The 21,942-nt window shown below is 46.8% G+C and overlaps 1 protein-coding gene across 4 annotated transcripts in view; it reads left to right on the top strand.

Moving 5' to 3' along the window:
* Positions 1–21,942, top strand: part of Arhgap26 (Rho GTPase activating protein 26) — a 411,283-nt gene that overhangs the window by 381,958 nt on the left and 7,383 nt on the right. Inside the window, exons 21-23 of one of the 4 annotated variants that reach the window (XM_075968783.1) lie at positions 6,702–6,812; positions 6,948–6,977; positions 12,217–12,308. In XM_075968783.1, coding sequence (XP_075824898.1) covers positions 6,702–6,812; positions 6,948–6,977; positions 12,217–12,308 — 233 coding nt within the window. Of the gene's footprint in view, positions 1–6,701; positions 6,813–6,947; positions 7,111–12,216; positions 12,309–21,942 lie in introns of those variants that run through there. The other 3 variants (XM_075968779.1, XM_075968782.1, XM_075968780.1) reach the window with 3 other exon arrangements.

The following is a 21,942-nucleotide window of genomic DNA, read 5'->3' as shown; positions in this document are numbered from 1 at the left end:
TCATAGTGCTTCCTCCAAAGATGGAGGTGTCCTACAAGTAGCATTATAAATCATAAATTTTATTTGGTTGAAAAATAACAAATATATTTAATTTTAGGAACCAATGTTGATATACCTGCGGCTGGGATGAACAAGCGGACCCTCCTACTACACCTGAGTGTGTGATTAAAAATAAGGAAAGGCTGAGCTCACCGTGTGTTGTGTACCATGTGCACAACTGAAGCGCTGGGCCCAGTGCTTCTGGCTCCTTCCAGTGATGATTTTCCTTGCTGTGATCAATTGAACTAGGATTCTTGTCCAGGCATCCATTTAAAAATCAGAGTTCACCTCAGCCCCTGGCATCCATATATCCAAAGAGTCTGGAATGTTTGGGTGGAAGTTCCATTTCCAGGCCCCCCTCCCCTGGGAGTTGCCTCAGTCCAGACTCCACATCTGAGAAAGCCCGCCAAATGATGATCCCTCCCCAGAGATGCTCAAGATCACTCCCATAGGCTAATTAAACTGCCCCCCAGAGAACAAACACATGGTTTTCCGGTCTTCCTTCCCGTCTCCTCTCCCACCTGGGAGTGCTGTTATTCATTAAATCTGGACTTTTTCTAATTTGGTTTGATTTGGTCTGTTTTGGATTATTGAGTCAGTGGAGAAATTTATCAGGGTGCAAAAACTTTTCATCTGGAGGTCCCACTGAGACCAGGACTGAGGCAACTCCCAGGGGAGGGGGCTTGGGATGGAACTTCCACCCAAACACTCTGTGACTCATTTCTGTCTGTACTATTCACCTGAGAAGATTCACACTGTTCTCTGAGAGAACCTTACGGACAATAGACAGCCTCTGCTAAGATTGTCAGTTTTCTTTAAACCCTGGAATTACTCACCATCTTCACCTACACCATCAGAGTTTACAGTTGACTTGAAACTTATCTGTCAGAATTGTTTTGAGCTGGAAAACAGAATAGCTATATTGTGGATTCGTCAAATATCTTAATGCAAATTATTAGAAATGTATTTTTTAAAGCAACTGCCCATAACTGTTAAGACCCTAAGGGAATTTTGTCAGCTAGCAATTAAAACAAGGAACAGCTCTGTAATTATCAGAATTAAAATGTATACAAGGTATAATGGACGAGGTATAATGTCTATAAATACAAACATCAGTTAGGAAAGAACACGGAGTGGAGGTCAGGAGCACATGAGCCCCCCCCCCCCTTTCCTGCTTATAAAGTTGAAAACACGTATTGCAAGATCCCAAAGGTTGGCTGAAGGCAGACTTTTCTGGCCTACCTGCCAATTCCCAAGTAACTACACAAAGACTTATTATCAATTATGGATGTTTATCCAATAGCTTAGGCTTATTACTAACTAGCTCTTACAGCCTAAATTAACCCATTTTTATCAATCTGTATATGCTGCCACATGAGTTGTGACATTTACCTGTCCTCTTGAATGTTTGTTTATCTGGCTATTCCCCCTTCTTCTTTTTAGCATCCTCTCATTCTGGCTCTACCACCTAACCTCTTCCTGCCTAGCTACTGGCCAGCTGACTCTTTATTAAGCCAATGAGAGCAACACATCTTCACAGTGTACAAAGGGTTATTCCATAGCAGTTGGCATGTTTGTAGTTTCTGTTACAAAAGGTTGAGTAGACACGCATATGAAAGAACTTATGCTCTTCAATTTTCATCAAGAGTTTACAATTTTATTTGTTATCATTTTCTCTGATCCACTATTGTCATCGTACTGACCAGTGTTCCTCTCAACTCTGTTTGCCCAGATAGCTTTATTTCCTTTCTCTCTTTATGATATTCTACTTCAAGTTATAAAGGGATGTTTTCCAGGGAAGAGGCACTCACTAATCTGGAATTGCACTATCTAGATGCTATTGGTTTTTCTGTCTCCTTTTGGGGAGAGAGAATAAAGACATCCCCACTTTGACCTTAATGACTTCAGTCCCAATTCTAGGTCTGAAGGAGAGATAAACTGTTAAGGTCATCCCACGCCCAGGCCTGAACTACACTCATGTGGGCTACAGATTATGGGTCCTTTTTGGCAGAGCCATAAATGCAAGTTTTATGTCTTCTCCACAGTGTGATGCTGGCTTAGCAACCTTTGGCTCCTCTTCAGAACTTCTGTTTAGTCTTTAAGAATTCTGAGCTAGCTGAATACTTGCTATTCCCATTCCTCTTGGTGCAGCTCCACAATCAGACTAGATGCTCAGTGTCCCTGCTTGTCCGTCTGTCTGGGTGTTGGTTCCCTTCTTCAGTTCTTTGCAGAATGCCCTTTGGAAAATTAAACATTGCTCCCATGTAAAAACAGAACACTGGGAGAAAATCACGCTTGTTCGTACATTATTGGAAACATTGGGAAAGAGGAGGTGTCTAAGCTAATCTTAAACGACAGCAACATACCCAGTCTTTGGACATAGTGCTCAGTGTTGGTGGGGTGCATTTCCTAGAGTGTTTTGAAAAAGAACTATTTGGCAGGATATAGCATGACCCTTAAAAGAAGATTCTAACCTTTTACCCACTAACTTTACTTCCAGGAATTTATGCTAAGGAAACAATTGGTGACACAGGCAGTGATCCTCTACAAGGATATGAGGGCAGCACTATTTATATTAGCTAAAGGGGATAGCAGTCTGGATGTGCACACAGAGAGAATGACTACATAAACCAGGTATACCGTACAATAACATGCCCACTAGCCAATGGAAAATATACCAAAGTCTATTAAATGACGTTGGAAATCCTTATATTGAGTAACTTAAAAAATAGCCTGTTAACCATGCATATAATATGCCAAGATGTTAACAGTGCTTATCAGTCATACAAATTATTATATAACTTCATTGCTTTTTTTGTTTTGAGTATTTTTAATTTTTTATGCAAAGTCATAAATTGATTATAAGAATTTAGAAAGATTAACTTTCTTTTGTCTTTTGTATTGTGGATTGAACCCAGAGCCTTGCACATCCTAGATAAATACGCTATGGCATACATCCCTAGCTGAAGATAAACTTTCTGTGTATTGGTGAGCTTATGTCTCTAGTAAGAGCTTCCTTCATCTCACACAAATTCTTTAACTGCGGTGTGAAGCCCTAAAGAATCTGCTACATATCTGTTGGGAATGGGAGCCCTGCCCGGGTATAGTACTGTTCACAACATGGCCAACATGCCCTGGCCGGTGCATCACACACTCCGTCATTCAAGTGAGTCACCCCAGAAAGGTGTCAAGCTGATGACATTACTACACACTGTACTTGAACTATCAGCCACAACCTCATACGCTGCCAAGGCCTCGGCTTATCTCCCTGAGCTGTTACTCTCTCAGTGTGCTGAATGTCAAAGACGCTGCCGAGGCTGCTGAGTCCTTTTGAGGACACCGTGGGCTAGCACACTACAGCTGATGTGAGCCTCCCAACTGGAGACAAACCAGCCGAGCAGACTTCCTTCGTGCTAAAGTTGAAGCTGTTATTGCTGTAGTTGGGCCCTGATGAAGGCTTTGGCAGGACTCCAGGAATATTTAGGGTGAAAAATATGCTGGGGTGTTCCGCTGGGAAATACCCAGCTGGGCTGAGGGTTGTAAGAGATCTTTAAGGGTCATCTGCTAAAATTGGAGTTAGAAAGTTATTTCCTCCTGTTTTTAACCTTGATTGTTTGTTATGTTTGGCTCTGACAGTGGGAAAAGAATCGAGAATTTCTTAATGGAGGTTTTAGGGCCAAAGGTAAAAGCGACTGATTTTTGTTGGTCTGTTTTGTTTGGGATTATTGTGGTCTGAGAGTTTTTGTTTGTTTGTTGTCGGTTCTTGTCATTTTGATAAGTCACCGGTAGCCAGTCACTGTTGTAGTGAAGAGGAAATTGATGTGTATGCACATGTGAGTATCATCATCCCTGTACATTTTAAGTCCCTCTTGTAGGTTGTATGAGTTCCATCAAAACTAAAAGAGTGTCTCATTGTCTCTTAGATGAGTGTCTGTGTATTCAACCCTTCTTTTGCCATCGGCATTCTTCAGTGTATAAAACAGTGTGCACTGGTATTGTTGATATGGACATTTATGATGTGCAAATAAAAGGCATAATAGCTTCAGTAGTTGAAAACACCATAAAAAGTACTGTGGAGTATTCAATTTATTATTTCATCAACATTGACACAGTGGTAATAGATTTTAAATTGTGGTCATTTCATAGCAAATAAATGCTTATTGCTATGACCAAATCAAACAGATAAAATGCTGCTAGACATTAAAATGTGCAGTTAATATTTATGGCAGCTGACATGGGACATGAAGAGTCACTTCTTACAAGAGTTATGAGTGCCCTACATTCCAGCCTCACCCCCAGATAATTTCTGCCCTGTTTTCCTGGCCAGGAACTGCTGGGATGTCTGAGGATGTAAAACGACATTCAGAACCCCATATTGTGTTCTCAGACTATGCTTCCTGTGCATAAGACATAGGAAGCTAGAGGCGTTTCCTCAGTAGACAACTACTTTGTAGATCCTTTGGGATTATCCTGTAGTATTCCCACAGGAGCCCAAGTTGTTCTCTTGACCCTCCCCTTGTCTCACGTAGCTTTCTGGTTCGGGCCATGCTTTAGGACTCCTTTCCCGGCCTTACTGACTGGCCCATTATGTGGTGGGACAGAGAGAGGCCAAGGAAAGCAGTGGCCGGCCCAAGTACGCGGGAAGACTGCTTAGGTGATGGACAGCTGTTTCTGGATCAGCAGGCACAGTCGCTGACCTCCCACTAATGATTCCTGCTCTCTCTAGTGCTAGTTTTCTTCTTAACCTCTTACATCGTGTCAAATATACTTTAAGCTCTTTAAAGCCAGAAACTTTGGCAAATTGTTTTTATCATCTTGCTCATTCTGGGTGCTTACCAATGAGTCTTTGATGGATGGAAATCTTCTCTTTGAGTTTCATTTCTTTTCTTTGTATGAATGCCATCTGCTCTGTGAGTCTACCAGACAGGACAATGGAGGCAGGACTGTGGAGTCTATTGGAATTCCCTGTGTGCTGAGCCTTTCTGAGTCTGCTGCTGTATTTCCATTCTCCCTTGCAAATGTTGGGCATCTGAAGGAAACTCATAAATCAGTGAGTAAGAGAATCACTAATGCTGTGCGTGGGTCTGTTAAGCTTTTCAGGGCCTAGAGGAGCAGAGGAGGGCCTGCTTTCTCAGAGACAGAACAGTGGCAGTGAGAGCCAGGCTTTGGGTCAGGGCATTGAGTGAATGTTGGCCCTGTCACTTAAAGACTGACAAGCCTTTCCATAGCCCAGGGTTTCACATCTGTGAAGTGGAAATTCCAGCAGTGCCTGTCTGTGGGCTTCTTGGACAGCTTAATGAGAGCCACTAATTTACTCCCTAGTTAGCTCTTTAATACCTACAGGAATTCATAGATAATCTAGCTACGGCAAGAGGAACGAGACTTCCTCCCTCACGGGATACATACGCTAGAAATATAATACACATGATGACATTTAATAACTGTTTAATCAGATTCGTTGGAGGATATGAACTTTGCACAGGGTGTTCTCTGAATGCTGCCACAGGTCTTCATGTATATATTTCCATACACATGCACTCACACACTTACGCTCACACACACACACAATACCAGTGTCATGTCTGAATTGGTGGAGCCCTAGTGCAGTTCCTGTATATCCTCATATAGGACATGCCTGTATTCTTGCCGACTTCCCACCTGCAGCTGCCCTCCCCCATAAAGAACTTTGTTTGTACAGTCCAGCAGCCAGCTAAGATTCAGGAACTGAGGTGGTTGTACGGCTAGCTTGCCTCCACATCTTCTCAGCCATCTGTGTTTGCACTTTCTGTGACATAATGTCATTTCACCTAGGTGCTAAGGTGTTTGCATAATCTGCAGAAACAAGTCAGATGGCCAACATGGCCAGTTAAAATCTACCAGCCAGATTGTGGTAATTTCAGCCTTTCCTCTCCAACCCTTTGGTCAGCTGCCCATCAAAGAATAAAATAGACAAATGTGAGGTTTTGGCTCCTTTTTAAAAACTGTGTTTTCACTGAGACTGTTCTTTGAGCACCAGAATCCACAGCAAGAGAAAGCACAGGCCTGACAGCGCACCCCCAGGGAGCTACACACAACCATAAGTGCTGTCTCTGAAAGGTGTGTGTCCATCCTGCCCCTGTCCCCTAGCGTGTTCCTAATGCACACTTGGATCTCCAATGGCACACAGCCCGTGTAGTTAAAAATGTAAACAGGAAATTGTTTTCTGGCTGAATGGCCTTTGTGGCCCAGAAAAATATTCATTTCTGCTGAGACGTAAGTTTTAAAGCACGCAGCAGTGAAGGCTAAAGGCTGGCTGAGAGCGCGGTCAGTGTGTAACAAAGCAGACAGCAAAACACAGAACTGCAGATTCGCGTATGTGGGTCCAGTGCATGTTCCCCAGGGCCAGTGGTACAATAGATAATGGAGAAGCTCGGGTCACCCAGAAAGCAGTTGTGAGATGGGGCAAAGGACATGCTTGTGCATCAAGATATCAGGGCAAAGGCGTTCCTTGGAAGACGCAAACGACCGACCTTGAGCACGGAGACTGGGCAGCATGCCTCTGGACTTTGGTGCTCCCGTGTTCTGCTGCAGCACCCTGTCATTTGGCCTCTCCATGAACCTCCTGTGCTCCCACTGTGGTTTCCCTGTGTGCTGATGAGTTTTCTGGTTGTTATGTCTTGCAGCCCCCCGAATCCAAGCCCAACTTCACCCCTCTCGCCATCATGGCCCATGTTCTCGGCGCCATCCAGCCCTATGCCCACCTCATCCACGTCCAGCGACTCATCCCCCGCCAGGTCTGTTGCAGGGTTGGTTTGATTTTCTGTTGCTGCTGTTGTTCTCTCATTGGCTTGGTCCTCTCTTCACGCAGTGTTCAGCCTCCTCGTCAACTCTGTTCCCTGCCATCCAAACCTGCACTTGCTTTTTGACAGGCCAGAAGAAGCGGTTCGTGAAGACTCCAGGTAAAACCACGGATGGTGACTGACCTGTTCCCGTATGCAGAGCTGGTCAGGGACTCTGGGGGCCTCCTCTGCTCTCGTGTGATTCCCTCCTAAGAAGCCAAGCCAAGAGGCACAATACGCATGGCCCTGCATGGCATCTTTAAAACCCTTTCTAACCTTACCCACATTTCTGAATTAATGTCTGGTGCTTGGATTTGAGGAATGGGGATCTCCAAAAATAGCACTCGTGTGTTGAATATTTTCTGAGTCACTGGGCCCTCCATGTTTTGGTTGAAGATAATATCCCAAGGAGCAGTGTTGACACACATACACACTTTCCTCACCACTTGGTTATCAGGTAATATTTGGCAGCGTGTGCTTGTGGGTTGGGCCCGTATTCCTGACATCAAGTCACAGGCCAAATCCACGGAGTGAGAGAGGAATATAGCACAGAGGGAAAGACTGAGACATGACACACTTGCTCTTTAAACTGCTCAGGGCTTCTGCCTCCCTACCCCATGTACTCCAGGAATCTTCTGTCTCTGAAGGTCTTGAACTCAGAGTGCTCATGGGAACAGGCACCACCTCTTTTCTGAGGGTGAGTGGCTTGACCTCGCTCTTCTCCCAGAGGGCCATGCTTCAGGCCTGTCTTGGAGAGCTCAGCAGCTAAGTGCCACGGGGTTGCTCCTGAGCTTCTTTGTAGAAAAGAAGCTCTCACCTCCAGGAAAGGGTGGAATAAAGATCCTGCAGGTGCCTTCTGCTGCTAGGGGCCCTCGCGGCCAGCTCTCAGACTCGGCCCATGCGTCCAACAAGCCATAGTACAGGGGAGAAGCATCAGGACATTCTTGATTTTGGTGGGAATTTTGCATACTGCCTTTTCTGGCTCCACCAGGGAGGACTCTCGCCATTTAGAAAGCTATGCTCTCTGTATACGCAGGCGCATGACTTTCTTCCCTTTGGGCGTTTTCCTATCTGTTGTGTCATTCTAGACTCATAAGGGCAGGAAGAGAAATGGCCCAAACAACATTGTGGAAAAAGAAAATGGTCACTTCATTAAATGAGAGCCATTGCAGAGTTAGGAGTTCTTCCATCTTCCCAGCATTTTTATTCTAAAGATCGGGACAACCCCAGTAAATTTCTGTGCCATCCCAGCCCTCAGCTCTGCGGACCAGACACGGCTTTCCATCTACCTTGGTTCTGGATGATGGGAAATATGGCTGTGCAGTGTATTTTTTGTCTTCACTTCATAAATAAAGTAAAAATTAAATCCTGTTTTCCTAACACTTTAAGCTCTTTGTGAATGATTTCTTAGGCAACTGCTAGACACTTTAGGAGACATTTACTTTCTAGCACACCAGAAACCATGTGGATTATTCCAGGTAGGCCCCTCATTGACCCATGAGGCCCTGGAATGGACCAACCACAGTGACTCATTTACTTCCTAAATAGCCTTGGGCATGAGCTGAGGAAGAGACCTGGTCAGTTGTCCTCATCACCTTAGACCATGGACAAGTTCAACAGAATCGCCATATACAGGCTGCCCATGCATGCCTCAGCATTTCCAGGGCATAAATTTTATTTTTCATTAGGGGAATGGGGCTAGCCTACACACAAGTAGTTACTCAATACTGCCCCCTCTGGTGTCCTTTAAAAGGGCACCATTATGAAGATGCCCCACAATCCTTTAGGAATCTGTCATTTTTAAATAGGCAAGTCACAGTAGGGCTTAATTCAATTCACTGAGTTACATGCTTATGTTAAGGTAAGCACAGATGGAACCCTGATGGAAAAGTAGCCCACTAGGAGGCCAGAGGTGGGTTCTAGTCCGTAATTGCTGTTACGGTGTATAGCCAAGAGTTGGGGGAGTGCACCCATTGTTCAGGTCAAGTGTCACCTTTCCCCAAATTGACTAACAGAACATAAAACTTCAAATTTTCTTTCCTTTGGCAAATCTTTTAACAACAGATTCTGAATGAGGCCTAATTGGGGTCCTGGGAACCAGGGCAATGGCTTCCACTCTCCATTCAGTCTGCTGTCTGAACTCCTTGTTTCAAGCTCAAAAGTAGAGGTACCTTTAACTGCACAGAAGAGATGGGCACCGGAGAAAGCCCCTTTAACCTTTGCCCTTGTTTTGTTTTTTCCCATTTGCCCATCTACTTCCCAGGAAGCCCCCTCCTTAGACCCTAATTTGTATTTGCACTTGGGCCCTGGGGAACTGTCTTAATGATCAGATCACTGCAGGCTGGCCCCTCCTCCAGGAGCGCACACCATCGAGAGTGGGTTGTCATTCTGCAGAGCTTGCAAGGGCATTTGAGGGAAATTCCTCTGAGTGTTTTCCTGGCCTCATTCCACGCTCAAAGGCAAACACTGAAAGTGAACCAGCAGAAGGTTCCAGAGTTGCTCATGCCCTTGAAGGCCCATCCCAGAGCTAAAGAATGCTGTGATGGGGCCTGCTAGCACCTCCCTAGCCCGTGTCCAGCTGCAGAGTAGGGAGCCAAGCGACCAACAGTGCCGGCTTCAACCAGAGCCAGCGCTTCCCAACCCCAGACTTTAGCCAATGGGATCTGTTTGGTGAGACCCTTCACCTAAAGCAAACACCTTAGGAACTTTCAGAGCAAGCTATGGGGTACGAGGCTTATAGCAATGGCAGACTTTAATAAGACATGACTTCCCCAGTTAGGGTTGCCGAACCAAATAAAAACACAGCCTACTCTGTTAAATTTGAATTTAAGATAAATAAGAAATATATTTCTTAGTAGACGTATACGCAAAAAAGTCTGCATTATTTATATGAAATCCAGATTTGACTAGGTGTCCATTACTTCCTATGGTGACCATACTTCTTGGGAATGGGAACAACCCCCTTCAAAAGCATGCCCTCTGGGACTAGAGACACGATTGGTGCTAGGGGTGTGTGTGTGTGTGTGTGTGTGTGTGTGTGTGTGTGTGTGTGTGTGTGTGAGCACACCCCTTCTGCATCCCTCTGTTTTCTGAACACCATTAGGCAGTTGTGGGAGGATCTTCCCATCAGTTGTCAATTACCTGTTAGAGAAAAAGAGTCTCTCATGACCTTCATTTTACTTTTAGTACAATGTTTTCTCGACATTTCATTACTAAATTGCAAATTTTTAATATTGTTGGAAAGTTTATCCCTTCTAATAGTAGTTGTGGGTGCTAGAGACCATGGTCTCTGCTGTCTGCTTGCCAGACAGTCTTACTGGTTTCCTGGGCTGCCCCTATTCTGTCCCGTGACCTTTATTTAATGAGGTTAGGTTAGTAAGTAACCTCTTGGGAAACCCCATCCAGAGAAACCTTGCCTTCCCTGGTCTCCTCACACTGCCCACCTGTGATGCTCTGTCCTCAGAGGCAGCCCTGGGCTCACCTTTGGCTCCTATGGCCTGGATTCTCCTTATAACCTGCATATCAGTCAAGACACCACAGGCTTGACAGTATAATGCTGGGCTGTTTTAGCCCCTTTCACAGCCTCCTGGCTGTTCTCCACCCATGATCAGGGCAGGAGGTGGGGAAAGGAGGCTGCATTTTGTTCACAGTGAAGAGATACACATTGACTGCTGGGCCCTGGCTAACCCACATGCAGGTTTATTATTTAATGTGATTAGATCAGAAGAGCTGGGACTGATGGGAACTGAGGCCTTTCTCCTTCATCCCCAGTGCCCCTGTATCATTTCCTTCTGCTTTCTCAGTTCTCCCCTTCCCAGCATCACCCATTGGCTATAAGAAAACCAGGGAGAGCTACCATCAACTGTTGTTTCCCTGGCAACTCCACTCACCCTGATGTACAACAGACCCTGTCAGTTGTCTGTCTTTCCATTTTCATGGACCCAAGACTAGAAGGAATACCCCCATCACCCACTGCTCAGCCTTCCCAAAGAGAACCTGCTCTTGGTGCCTCTAAGCAGTAGCAGTTTCAGCAGACCCAGATCCCCTGTCAGCCGGGGCATTTCCAGTTCTAGGAGGCTCTCAGATTGTCAAGTGAAGACAAATTCAATGACATACATCTCCTGACTGGCTTCTTATGCCAGAGGCCCGCTGGCTTTTTAAAACTTGTACTTCTGGATTCCAGAGTGTACTCCCTCAGATGACTTGGAGAAAGAAAGTCACTTGTGGCAAATAAAGAGCAGCCTCTTGACAGTCAGATGTCACTGTGACCTGTGAATAGTCTACAGACTGCTAAGAATAGTCGGGTACCAAAGTCAAGCTTGATGGTGGAAGAAAGTACAATTACCCTGTTCCCACAAATGACCCTGAAGACACATGGGCTTACCCCGCATGGCCTGTGATGGTCAAACCCTGCCCCTGTTCTTTGGTAGATGACTTTTTACTGGAATGTGGCCTCGCTGGTTTGTTTCCGTGGTGTCCCTGGCTGCTGTGTGCGGCAGTGCAGCATGAAGCAGTTACAACAGAGACCACATGCCTTCAAGAACTCAAAGATTGGCCCCATTACCACAAAAATGTGCCAGCCCTGACTCTGGCTGCGTGTAATGATGCCTTGGAAAGTGACATGCGAACATTTCGGTTCCAGTTCTATTGCTTATAGTTTTATATGCAAGCCAATAGGGTGTGTAAATGCTCTCAAGGGCATGCTGATAGCGTGGGGAGAGCTTTGTCCACAGTCATTGAACAGGAGGACCCGAAACAAAACACAGACTCAACTTATGCCCCTCCCGACTCCCCGCAAACTCCCACCCTGGTGCATACGTGTGCTCACGCACTGCTTCCCACGCCTCCTCCAGCCTTGCCTGCCCTGGGAGCTGGAGAGTTCCAGCTCTGGAAGGCTGCCCCACCAGCGATGGAGAACATCTAGGGGGAGGGCTGCAAGCTGGCTCTGCTGGACTTTGGGTTCACTGGGCTTTGCCAACTTCCCAGAGCAACTGTTGGGAACATTCTGCAGAGCCCTGTGGTCCCTTCCTACCCCTAACACTCCCTCTCTGGAAGCTCTCCCCTCTCCTCCCCTCCCAGGCCCAGCTCTTGTAACTCCCAGGTAAACTTTCTCTGGGGCACAAGGTGACTTTGGAGAATTGTGGCTTCTTAGAGCATGGCCTTTTCCTGACTCTTCCTCAGCTCTCTCCTGTGGCCTTTAAGACTTTCCCACCTCCTGTTTTGCCATCTGTCTACCCTGTGCAGGCTCTTCCCAGGAGAGAGGGCTAGGTGGCTTGCAAGGAAAGGGAAGAAGAATGATGAACTATCTGCGGCTTTCGTGGTTGCAAACAATGTTAAATAAACTCCCCTCTCCACACAGCACGCCGTTCCGGAAGGCAAAGGCCTTGTATGCCTGCAAAGCTGAACACGACTCTGAGCTCTCGTTCACAGCAGGCACCATCTTCGATAACGGTGAGTTTCCTATCATCTCACAAGAATGGAGGGGATGCAGGTGAATGAAGTTCCTACGTGGGCCAAGGGGATCTTTCCCCCAAATCAGACTTCTGGAGGCCTTACCTTGGGTAGCCCACATTGACATCTAGTCACTGCGTTGTTTGGAGCAATCTCTGAGTGAGACTGTACCTGGCCTTGGTATTTCACATTTGTGAGCTAGACAATCAGTGACAAGGGAGTGGATACAGGATCGTGGCAATTGGTCACAGGTATCGGACGAGCTTAAGGTCACCTGTTATGTCATGCTTTCTCCTTGGGATGTCCACCTGCATTGTACAGGCAAGGCCCACTCACCAGACAGCCAGGCGGGCAGTGAACCTCTTCCCGTTCCTCCTCCCTTGAACTTTGGAGCACAGAACAGATTCTCTCATGTGACATCACACCCCAGCAATGGCCTGCCATGGCATCCTGGGGCAAGCACGTATTGTGGTGCTCCAGGAAACCGGGGACCTGCTTGGTGTACTACTATCCCATTTCTTTTCTGTCTTCCAGCCTGGAAACGTATTTTATAGTGAAAAATGAAGCTTGGTTTGGCATAATTCTTTGCCTGAGAGGAAAATCTGGCCCCCTGTGCAAACACCAAGTTTCTGTGATGGCTGCTTTCCATGGTGAAGTTCTCCTTCAGGGTTAAAGGCAGTTAGTTCTGTTTGCTTCAGAGGAAGCCAGAGAGGCAGCAGCCTTTTTCCACAATCCAGGCGTTTGTTCTGGTAAGCACTAGCCTCAGGTACAGTGAGGGCAAAGGTCACACCAGTCTGGCCGGGCACCCCTGCCTGGCCCTAACCACACCTCTCCCCATGTGACTGAGAAGCAGCAGAAGCAGCTGCCCTCACAGCATAGGAGAGCCTGAACCCTAGAGACAGGCCACAGTACATGTCCCAGTCTGACTACTTGCTCTGATGAGACCTCAAGTGGTGACATCACTTCTCTGTGCCCTGCTTCTCTTCTCTGCCCCAGCAGAATACACACCTACCTTGCACGGTATGGTAAAAAGGACGTCAAGCTGATACATAGTGTCGGCATAAAGTAGTACTGAAGGAATGGAATAGGAAATACGCAGTGTGCTTATCCTTATTGTCACAACTCTGTGTCCTTCTTAGAAAAGGACCGTGGTGCTGCGATCTGGTAACAAGAATGGCTTTTCGTTTTGGGCTAGCATGGCCCAGCCCGACTGACTGTCAGCCGGCTGTAGGCACTGTAGTCCCATCCAGAGAGCCCGGCACCAGGTGTCCCCCACACCCTGCATTCTGCCCACCTGTTCAGTCAGGCATGAGTAGACCCGGTGGGAAACACAGCAGTCAACGCAGGAAGAGTCCCAGCCTGGTTCTCCTGGGCCAGCAACAACTGGGGCAAGTTCGAAACTACAAGTGTCCTGATGAGCCTGTGGTCCCCCTCCCTGCTTCCCTGAGTCCAGAGCACCATGCTGAATCTTTGAGCACATGAGACAGCTAGTGCAGCCACATCTCCTGACATCAGCCGGTGCTTGCGAGCCTAGCAGACCAGCAGGCACAGTGGGGCTGCAGAAGACTGTCCCAAACCCTGCCATGTGAGTGTGCCCGCACAGAACAGCTGTGCTAACAGTTTCCCCTGACGGACAAATCAGAATGGGTGTCACCACTGGGGCGGTTCTGCTCCTGCCATGGGTCAGTGATATATACAGTTATGCAATTCTCCCCACTGTCTGATTCCAGGATATCACCCCCCCCACACACACACACACATACGATGAACCCATGCCCTTTAGCAATCGTGATGCTTTATGCCTGAACTTTGGATATTTCATGCAAATAGAAATTACATAATATGTGGTCTCTGTATTTTATTTTTAAATGATGTTTTTCTAAGTTAACCCATGTGTAACACATATCTGCAATTTATTCCCTTTTATGGCCAAGTAGTATTTCATCGTGTGGCTGTACCAACATTTACTTCAACATCTACCAGTTAATTGACGGGATAGCTTATTGCCACTTTCCCCCTGTTAAGAATGGTATCCTGTTGACATTCATGTTTGAGTTTGGGATTTCTGGGTCACATGGTAACTCTAGATTTGCTGTTTGAGGAAATGCCAGATTATTTTCACAAGGAGCTTGCACCACTCCGCATCCCCTCCTCGTTCATTTTAAGTCTCATTTTTGACATAACCTAAGTAGTGAACAACAAGAAGTCAGGCAGACACAGCCCACGAGCTTGACCTGCCAACGCCTCCCTTTCCCAGTGGGGTGCTCTGCCCAGCAGGTGCTGTGACTGCTCCCACCCACCACCAGGTAACCGTCATAACTCCTTAAAGACAGGCACATGTAGCAAGAAAGATGTTTGGTTCCCTTCCCACGCACCCCCGTGATCTCCAGGGTTCACCAGAGTTCTCCGGTGGTGACATCACGTGCTTGCATGTGACCGTGGGCACGCTTGTGCTGTGACACACATGTGGAGTCAGAGAACATTTTTTTTCTTTTTTTTTCTAACTTTCCTCTTATTATTCTTTGTGTTTTTCACATCATGCATCTGGATCCCATTCATTTCCCTGTCCCTTCATATCTGCCCTCTGCCCTTGCAACACCTCCCCATCAATCAGAATAAAATAAAATTTAAGAGAAATAAGGAAAATAGGGAAAATCAGTCTCATCATGGAGGCTGTAGTGTGGCACAGTGAGTCACGCAGCAACCCCTTTGTCCGTACATCTTTACTTGCGGGTGTCTGTCGAAGAGTCACTGGTCTGGTTCAAGGCCTCTGGCTTCTGCTACACTATCATATCAATACTAAAGCCTCACTGGGACTCCTCTTGGATTTCCTGTTGCTGCCCTGTGTATAGAGATCCTGCAGCGTTGGGTCTGCAGGACCAGCCCCTTAACATGCTGCTGCAGATCACAGATGGGGTGGATGTTGGGGTGTGCCAACTCATAACCCTGGTTCTGGGCCTGGGTAGTTACAGGGCTGGCCAGCCGCCAGTTCTCCCTTGTCCTCATACCAGGGCGAGCTCTCCAGCACTGCCCTGGCAGGTTCACTCCTTTCAGCCATCAGCAAAGGGCCAGGCCAGTTCTTCTGCTTTCAGGCCCTCAGGGTCGACTCTCCCACACCTCTACCTTTAGAGCCAGCTCCACTATGCTGCCCAGGTGAGGTGCAGAGCCTGCTCTCCCAGGCACTGCAGCTGGTGAGGGGCAGGGGCAGCTCCCCCACCTACCTCAGGCATAGAGGGGGGAGGGCGTCTCTCCCCTGCCCATGCCATATGGCAGATAAGGGTTGGGGCCAAATTGCTCATGCTCATGTTCTTGGGCCAGTCCCCTCTGCCCTCCCCCACCCCATCAACAGAGTCAGCTCTGCTGCACTTCCCAGAAGAGGTTGCAGGACTGCTTACCCAAGTGTTGCAACTGGTAAAGGGGAGAGCGGGATAACTGGAGGTGGTAGGGGAGAGGGAGAAGGCATCTTTCCCCTCAACTCCACTACTTCTCCACAGTCAAGGGAGGTGGTACCAGCTCTGCGCCTCTCATGCCTTCAGGGTTGGCTCACCTGTGCCCTTGGAGAACGTTATTTCTGGAGGCAGTTCCTTCCACCGTCTAGTGAGGCAGGGTCTCTCTTGTTTCTTCTGTGTGCTGCAGACTCCAGTCTAGCTTCCAGCCGATTCTCCTTCCGCCTGCCATCTTACCATAGGAATTCTGGGATTTCAGAAGCACACCACCACCCTGGCTTTTAGCTTAGGTTCTGGAGTCATCAGCTTCCGCAGCAAGTGCTTTTATCCTTGGTGCTGTATTCCTGGCCCCCGACAGAAACGCTAACCCACTTCCTAAACTGTTTTGCCTGGTAATATCTCACCGGATCCTATTCTAGAGGAAAAATCTACTTTTCTTCTGTCGGAGAAATAAAGCATTACCAAAGACGATAGTTAGGATGTTAGGTGGAGAAGTGGCCTTTTCCGACTGCTGCCTCCTGTGTTGACCCGAAGCCTGTGTAGCCTGGAGGCTCTCTGCGGCGGTCAGGTTGAAGCTTTCTGAGGACAGTTTTCGAACATGTAAGCTCTTGTTATAAGTGTGCTGTATTTTGTGTGCGGAATAAGGAAGAGAAGGGAAGGGTGTGTGGGGTGAAAGTCTGCTGTTCTATAACCCTTGATCTCTAAGCCTTGGGATTCCAGGGGCCCAAGCTAGGACTCTGGGGTGGCCGCTTAGTCAGCTCCTGGCCTCCATGTAGCAGAGGGTTGATGTGCAATACTGGGAAATATCTCCAGTGTCAGCTCTTGCCAATCTACCAGGAAACTGTCCACACTGCTAGGAGCACCTCAGACAGTAACTGGAAAGAGAAGTAATTTGTGTTCTCAGGAACATTAGTCACCCGGAAGCAGTGTGATTTGTGATACCTAGAAAATTCGCATGGCAGTTGTAAAAATTGGGTTCTTGGGATACTCTTTTCACGTTTTGAGATAAGGGTCTGGGAGACAGGTCTGTAGGTGACATGCTTGCTATGTGGGCATGAGTACCTGAGTCCCATGCCTAGTACCCTTGTCAAAAGCCAGGCGTGGTAGTGTGCCTCTGATCGCAGTGCTGGGCAGATGAAGACGGGAGGGTTCCTAGAGACTCTGCCTCAAGAAATAAGGCGGAGAACTGAGGAGGACACCAGTACTGGTCTCTGGCTTCTACACACACAGATGCATACGTGTGCACATACATCCATGCACCTGTGTGCCTGCGTGAGCAACCACACACACACATTTGAGATGAGCTAGATCCTTCATTGTGGTATACAACGAAGCACCATTGCCAACCCAAGCTGTCCCAGGTCCCTTTCAGGTAGACAGCATCCTCACCAGAGAGACCATGAGCTGTCCAGGTGTGGGTGACCCGAGCGCTTAGCAGGCTCTCTCAGCCTCCTCTCTGCTCCTCTGCCACACCAGCATCCCGCTGATTTTACCATCTCACCTGCATGTTCCCACCAGCTGCCTAGCAAACCCTGCCATTGCCACTCTTGCCTCTCAGCCTAGCTCTGCATACAGGCTAGAGTGAACTCCCAAATCCTATCATGTTGTTCCCCTGTTTGGAGCACTGCTGTGGTCTCCTGCTGCTCTGTGAGGCACCTCTGAGGCCCTCTGCAGCCCAGCCCTACCTCCTGACCTTTCACCCTTACTTCGTGCACCACAGCTTAGGAGGGCATATCCATAAACTGCTGACTGTTGAAATAGGAGCGGCGGGGCTGCGTCCCCGGCACCCGGCCGCCCCCACGGCTAGCTTTACCCGAAATAATTACACGGAAACTGTATTCTTTTAAACACCACTTGGCCCATTTCTATCAAGCCTCTTCTAGGCTAGCTCTCGTACCTGGACTAGCCCATTTCTAATAATCTGCTGTAGCCCACGAGCTGGCTTACCAGGAATGATCTTAACCTGCATCTGTCTGGAGTATGAGAATCATGGTGACTCCGGACTCAGCTTCTTTCTCCCAGCCTTCTGTTCTGTTTACTCCTCCCACCTAAGTTTTAACCTATGAGGACCAAGCAGTTTCTTTATTACTTAACCAATGAAATCAACAGATTGATATATGACACTCCCACATCACTTCCCCTTTTTCTGTTTAAACAAAAAAAAGAAAGGCTTTAACTTTAACATAGTAAGATTACATACAGCAAAACAGTTATTAAGCAAGAATCACAGTTACAATATTTATATCTATTTTATCTTTTATCCTAACAATGGAAAACTATATCTATCCATTCTTCAACTCCATCAAAGACTCCAGAAGGATATAATATTACTTAAGTAAACAAGAACTAAGAAACTTCAAACTCTAGAAATGACAAAGACATCTTGCTGCCTGGACAGTCACCCAAAGTTCTTTTATACCGTTGGGGCATCCATCTTCAGCCTTCAGGCCCATAGTATCCAGCAGACATTTTCATCAAGCAGGAAATCCCAAAGACAGTTCAGTCACTATCTGCTGTGTCCTGCAGAATGTCTCGCAGACTCTTTCATGAGTCATGAACCCCAGAAGACCGTCTCACCTTTAGGCAAGTTCAGCAGTCCTCTCTCTGCGGGTTCTCTGTGTCCATTTTATGCAACAGTCCAGGCAAGAGCAGTTTCTTGCCCAAATGGCTATCAAACTCCATAAGGCTCCTCTTCGATGCCCATCTTCCTCTCGAAGTAGATTGGTGCCGCCAGGAGCAGATATATCTCATTGTCATGAAAAGTCCTAAGTTATTAAAATATTTTAAATGCCATATTCTGCAGCCTTTGAGAGATATGAAAAATGCCTATCTGAAATATATCTCTATATATCTAGAAAATCTAACTAACATGACTACAAGCTTGACTATTACTGATGATTACCCATTAACCTATATTTCTTAATTATACATTACATTTTTTAATGAACTACACAATCACCTTAATCGAGAGCAGAAATACATATACATATAGCAAAATTGACCTTAAAATCCACATCAATGCAAATTACTCATACCTATATCATTTCCCCCTTTAAATGTAAAAGAACATTTATAAACAATATTTGGGAACATGGGCGCAGTTTTTTCTCTCCAAACTGCTTCCTGCTGAATGGGGGCGCTGTTAATCAAATCGTTTAGGGTGTAACCTGTGTGTCAGGTTCATCTCAGTTGGCAGTTGAGTGAAGTAATTTTCTGAAGATGTTCACAGCAACTTTTCGGGAGGTCGTAGTCTATCATACCAAATTGGGATAGATGCAATCCACAGGGTCTGGTCCTCTGTGAAAACAAAAGAAGACCCTCTCCAAAGCATCATATCCTTAGACCCAAATTTTGAAATCGTAATACCCTTATATCCATTCTGGTTTAGCTTGGCAGCCCATGTAATGAAATGTGTCCTTCACAGTCAAAAATTTTAAAGAAAACACAATGTACATAATCCAGACTCTCTGTGAATTTTCCATTTTTACGTGGCTTATTTTTCTTTATTTCTCTTCATCTATAACTATCTGTATACTGTCTCTTTAAAGACTTTACCTTTTTTTTTAAACCATTAACTTTATTCTCTATATTCTTTTTCTTCTCTCTCTCAAGCCTACGTACATTCATCCAACAGTGTGGTCTTTTATGTCTGAATTTGTTTTATTGTGAATCTGTAACATTTTTTTAGTATCCAGGAGCATTTCTTAAAATGTTAAGCAGTTCTTGAAAACTTAAGTTGCACCATGTACAAGTAATACGGTAATAAGGTACCGCCTGTTTCCTGGCCAGTCTAAACCTCAACTGAGCTGTTTTTATGGCAATTACGGTAGTTCCCGCCTGAGACCAGCACAGTTCATCATGGCAGAGCCTAGCAGCTCCTGCCTCAGAGCCATTTGGTGCCCCTGAGCCACACACAGTTCCAGGCACACAGCAGTCCACATTGCCATCAAGCAAGCCATAGAGCTTTACTCCAAATGCTCCATTCAAAAGCTCTGTCTCCCACAGGGGCCAGACAGAGATCGCAATTTTTTTTTTAATTAAAGTTTAAAGTTTTATTGGAGCACAGTCACCATGGTTTTTTTGTTAGTATGTTTTCTATGACACTACAAGGAATTGCCATACTCTGTGGCGTGTTATAGGGAGTTTACAGACCACTGTTCTGGGATCACATGTAACTTTTCCGTGTCTTAGGGCCTTGTGTCTGCCCTAAGCACTGCCGGCTGACACTGTGAGAGCCTTTAGCTTGTAACTTTCAGAGTGCCTCCCCTCCTCCAATCTCTTCTCCCCTTATTCTCTCTCTCTCTCTCTCTCTCTCTCTCTCTCTCTCTCTCTCTGTCTCTCTCTCCCTGTCTCTCTCTCTGTCTCTCTCTCCGCCCTTTCACTAGTTTATTGATAAATAATTCTCACTTCCCAAAAGGGACAAAAACCTAGCACAGTCTGTGGCCTCTGATAGGACCTCAGACTGTAGCAGGGACAATAAAAACCCAGAGACAGATTTTTGTGGTTCAGCCTGAAGATCAGAGAAGCAAAGCAGCCAAGCCACTAGAGAGCTCTTCAGACTGAAAGAGAGTGAGTTCCTGTCTCCTCCTGTTTTATATTCCTCTCTAGTGCTGGGATTAAAGGCGTGTACCACCACCGCCCGGCCTCTATGGCTAACTAGTATGGCTACTGGGATTAAAGGTGTGTGCCACCACTGCCTGCCCTGTATGGCTGACTAATGTGGCTGTAATGTGATTTGTAACTTCCTCTCATGGAGGCTTCTTCCCTCTGGGGGTAGCCAGCCTTTAGAGACCGTATCCCATGTTTGCCCATTGTCCATAGTGAATTAGCAGCAGAGAAGACAGCATGCGCCGAGCGTGCCAGGGAGCTGTGGTGTACCTAAGGCTGTAGCAGAGAGCAGTTGGCCCGTGCCACCAGCAGCTTCTGTGTTCACTGCTCTAGACTGCCACCCAGGCAGCTCCTTGCAGTGCGTGGCGTGTACGTAGCACATTGACGGGTGCAGTTCAGCCTGCCAACCACTAACTGAGCACGTCACCCACCAGCCAGCATACTGAGGCAGGCATAAGCAGAATTCAGACTGTGGTCAGATGTCCCCGGCCTCTAGGATAGCTCCAGTCTGAATTCTGCGAAAATTACATAGCTGCTTAACCTTTTGGACCCTGAGTTTCTCACCTGTAGATGAGGATAGCAGCAGAGCCGGCTCTGTGTTCACACGGCAGCTAATACAGGTGGAGCGCCTGTTAGTGATGTTTCTGCTGTTGCTGTGCTCAGCCTGTTCACACCATCAAGAAGCACCTTCTCCTACTGATCCAAAGCAGGATATGTAGGGCAAGGCTTTGGTCTCTGGGTTCAAATTCTGGTTTTACTCTCACAACTAAGTGCAAATTAACTTGTCTGAAATTCTGAGCATGTGACCCCCATGATACTCAGCCTTTCCGAGAGTTGGGCTATGTCGTAATGGGTGATGCAGAGGGAAGGAACTGAAGGTTGTTGAGCCAGATCGTGGATAACAAAACTGAGCTAGGGAAGCATTTTAGCCGTTTAATAGGACTCATGAACACTATGTGGGATATGCTGTGAATTTTCCAGAAATCAGGAGGTGGGAGAAGCCAGCAGAAGCAAGTCCGTCATACTATTTATAAAGGAATTGGGGTTTCATCTGAGCCCTGTATGAGACCAGGGAACAGATTCCAGCAGGAAGGAGTTGGGCATCCAGGCTCCCACCTCCACCAGCCAATCAAAACTCAGATTTTCATTCTTTAACTATCACCTTTCCTAAAAAGGTGTTTTGACACAGGAAAGTCGTAGCTCTTCACGTCTACAAACCTGTTGAAATGCAGGTGCCTAGGGCCCAGGGATCTGCACATTCCGTGAGCATACAGGTGGGGCTGGTACATTGTCTAGCACTAGGCTTTAAGCAGCCGTGGCTCAGAGACTCCAACAAGTCAACAGGCTCTTCAGGGGGTTGCTTCGTTCCCTGAATCTATGCAGCACATCTCTAGGTCTTCCTGGCTCCCTCCCATTCTCCCCGCCGTCTGTCTGCAAATTCCACTCAGGTTTGTAGATAACCTCCTCAGCACCCATGCTATCTGAAAGACTGTGGGAGGAAGCAGACACACAACCACTAAGCAGCTGTGCTGGAAAGAGGCTCTTTTGGTTGTCTGTATTTTGTTCAAATAGCATTTTTC

The sequence above is a fragment of the Microtus pennsylvanicus genome, chromosome 4 (assembly GCF_037038515.1).
Source record: "Microtus pennsylvanicus isolate mMicPen1 chromosome 4, mMicPen1.hap1, whole genome shotgun sequence".
Lineage (NCBI taxonomy): Eukaryota > Metazoa > Chordata > Mammalia > Rodentia > Cricetidae > Microtus > Microtus pennsylvanicus.
The sequence above is the reverse complement of the archived record's forward strand: the minus strand, read 5'-3'. Positions and strand labels throughout refer to the sequence as shown.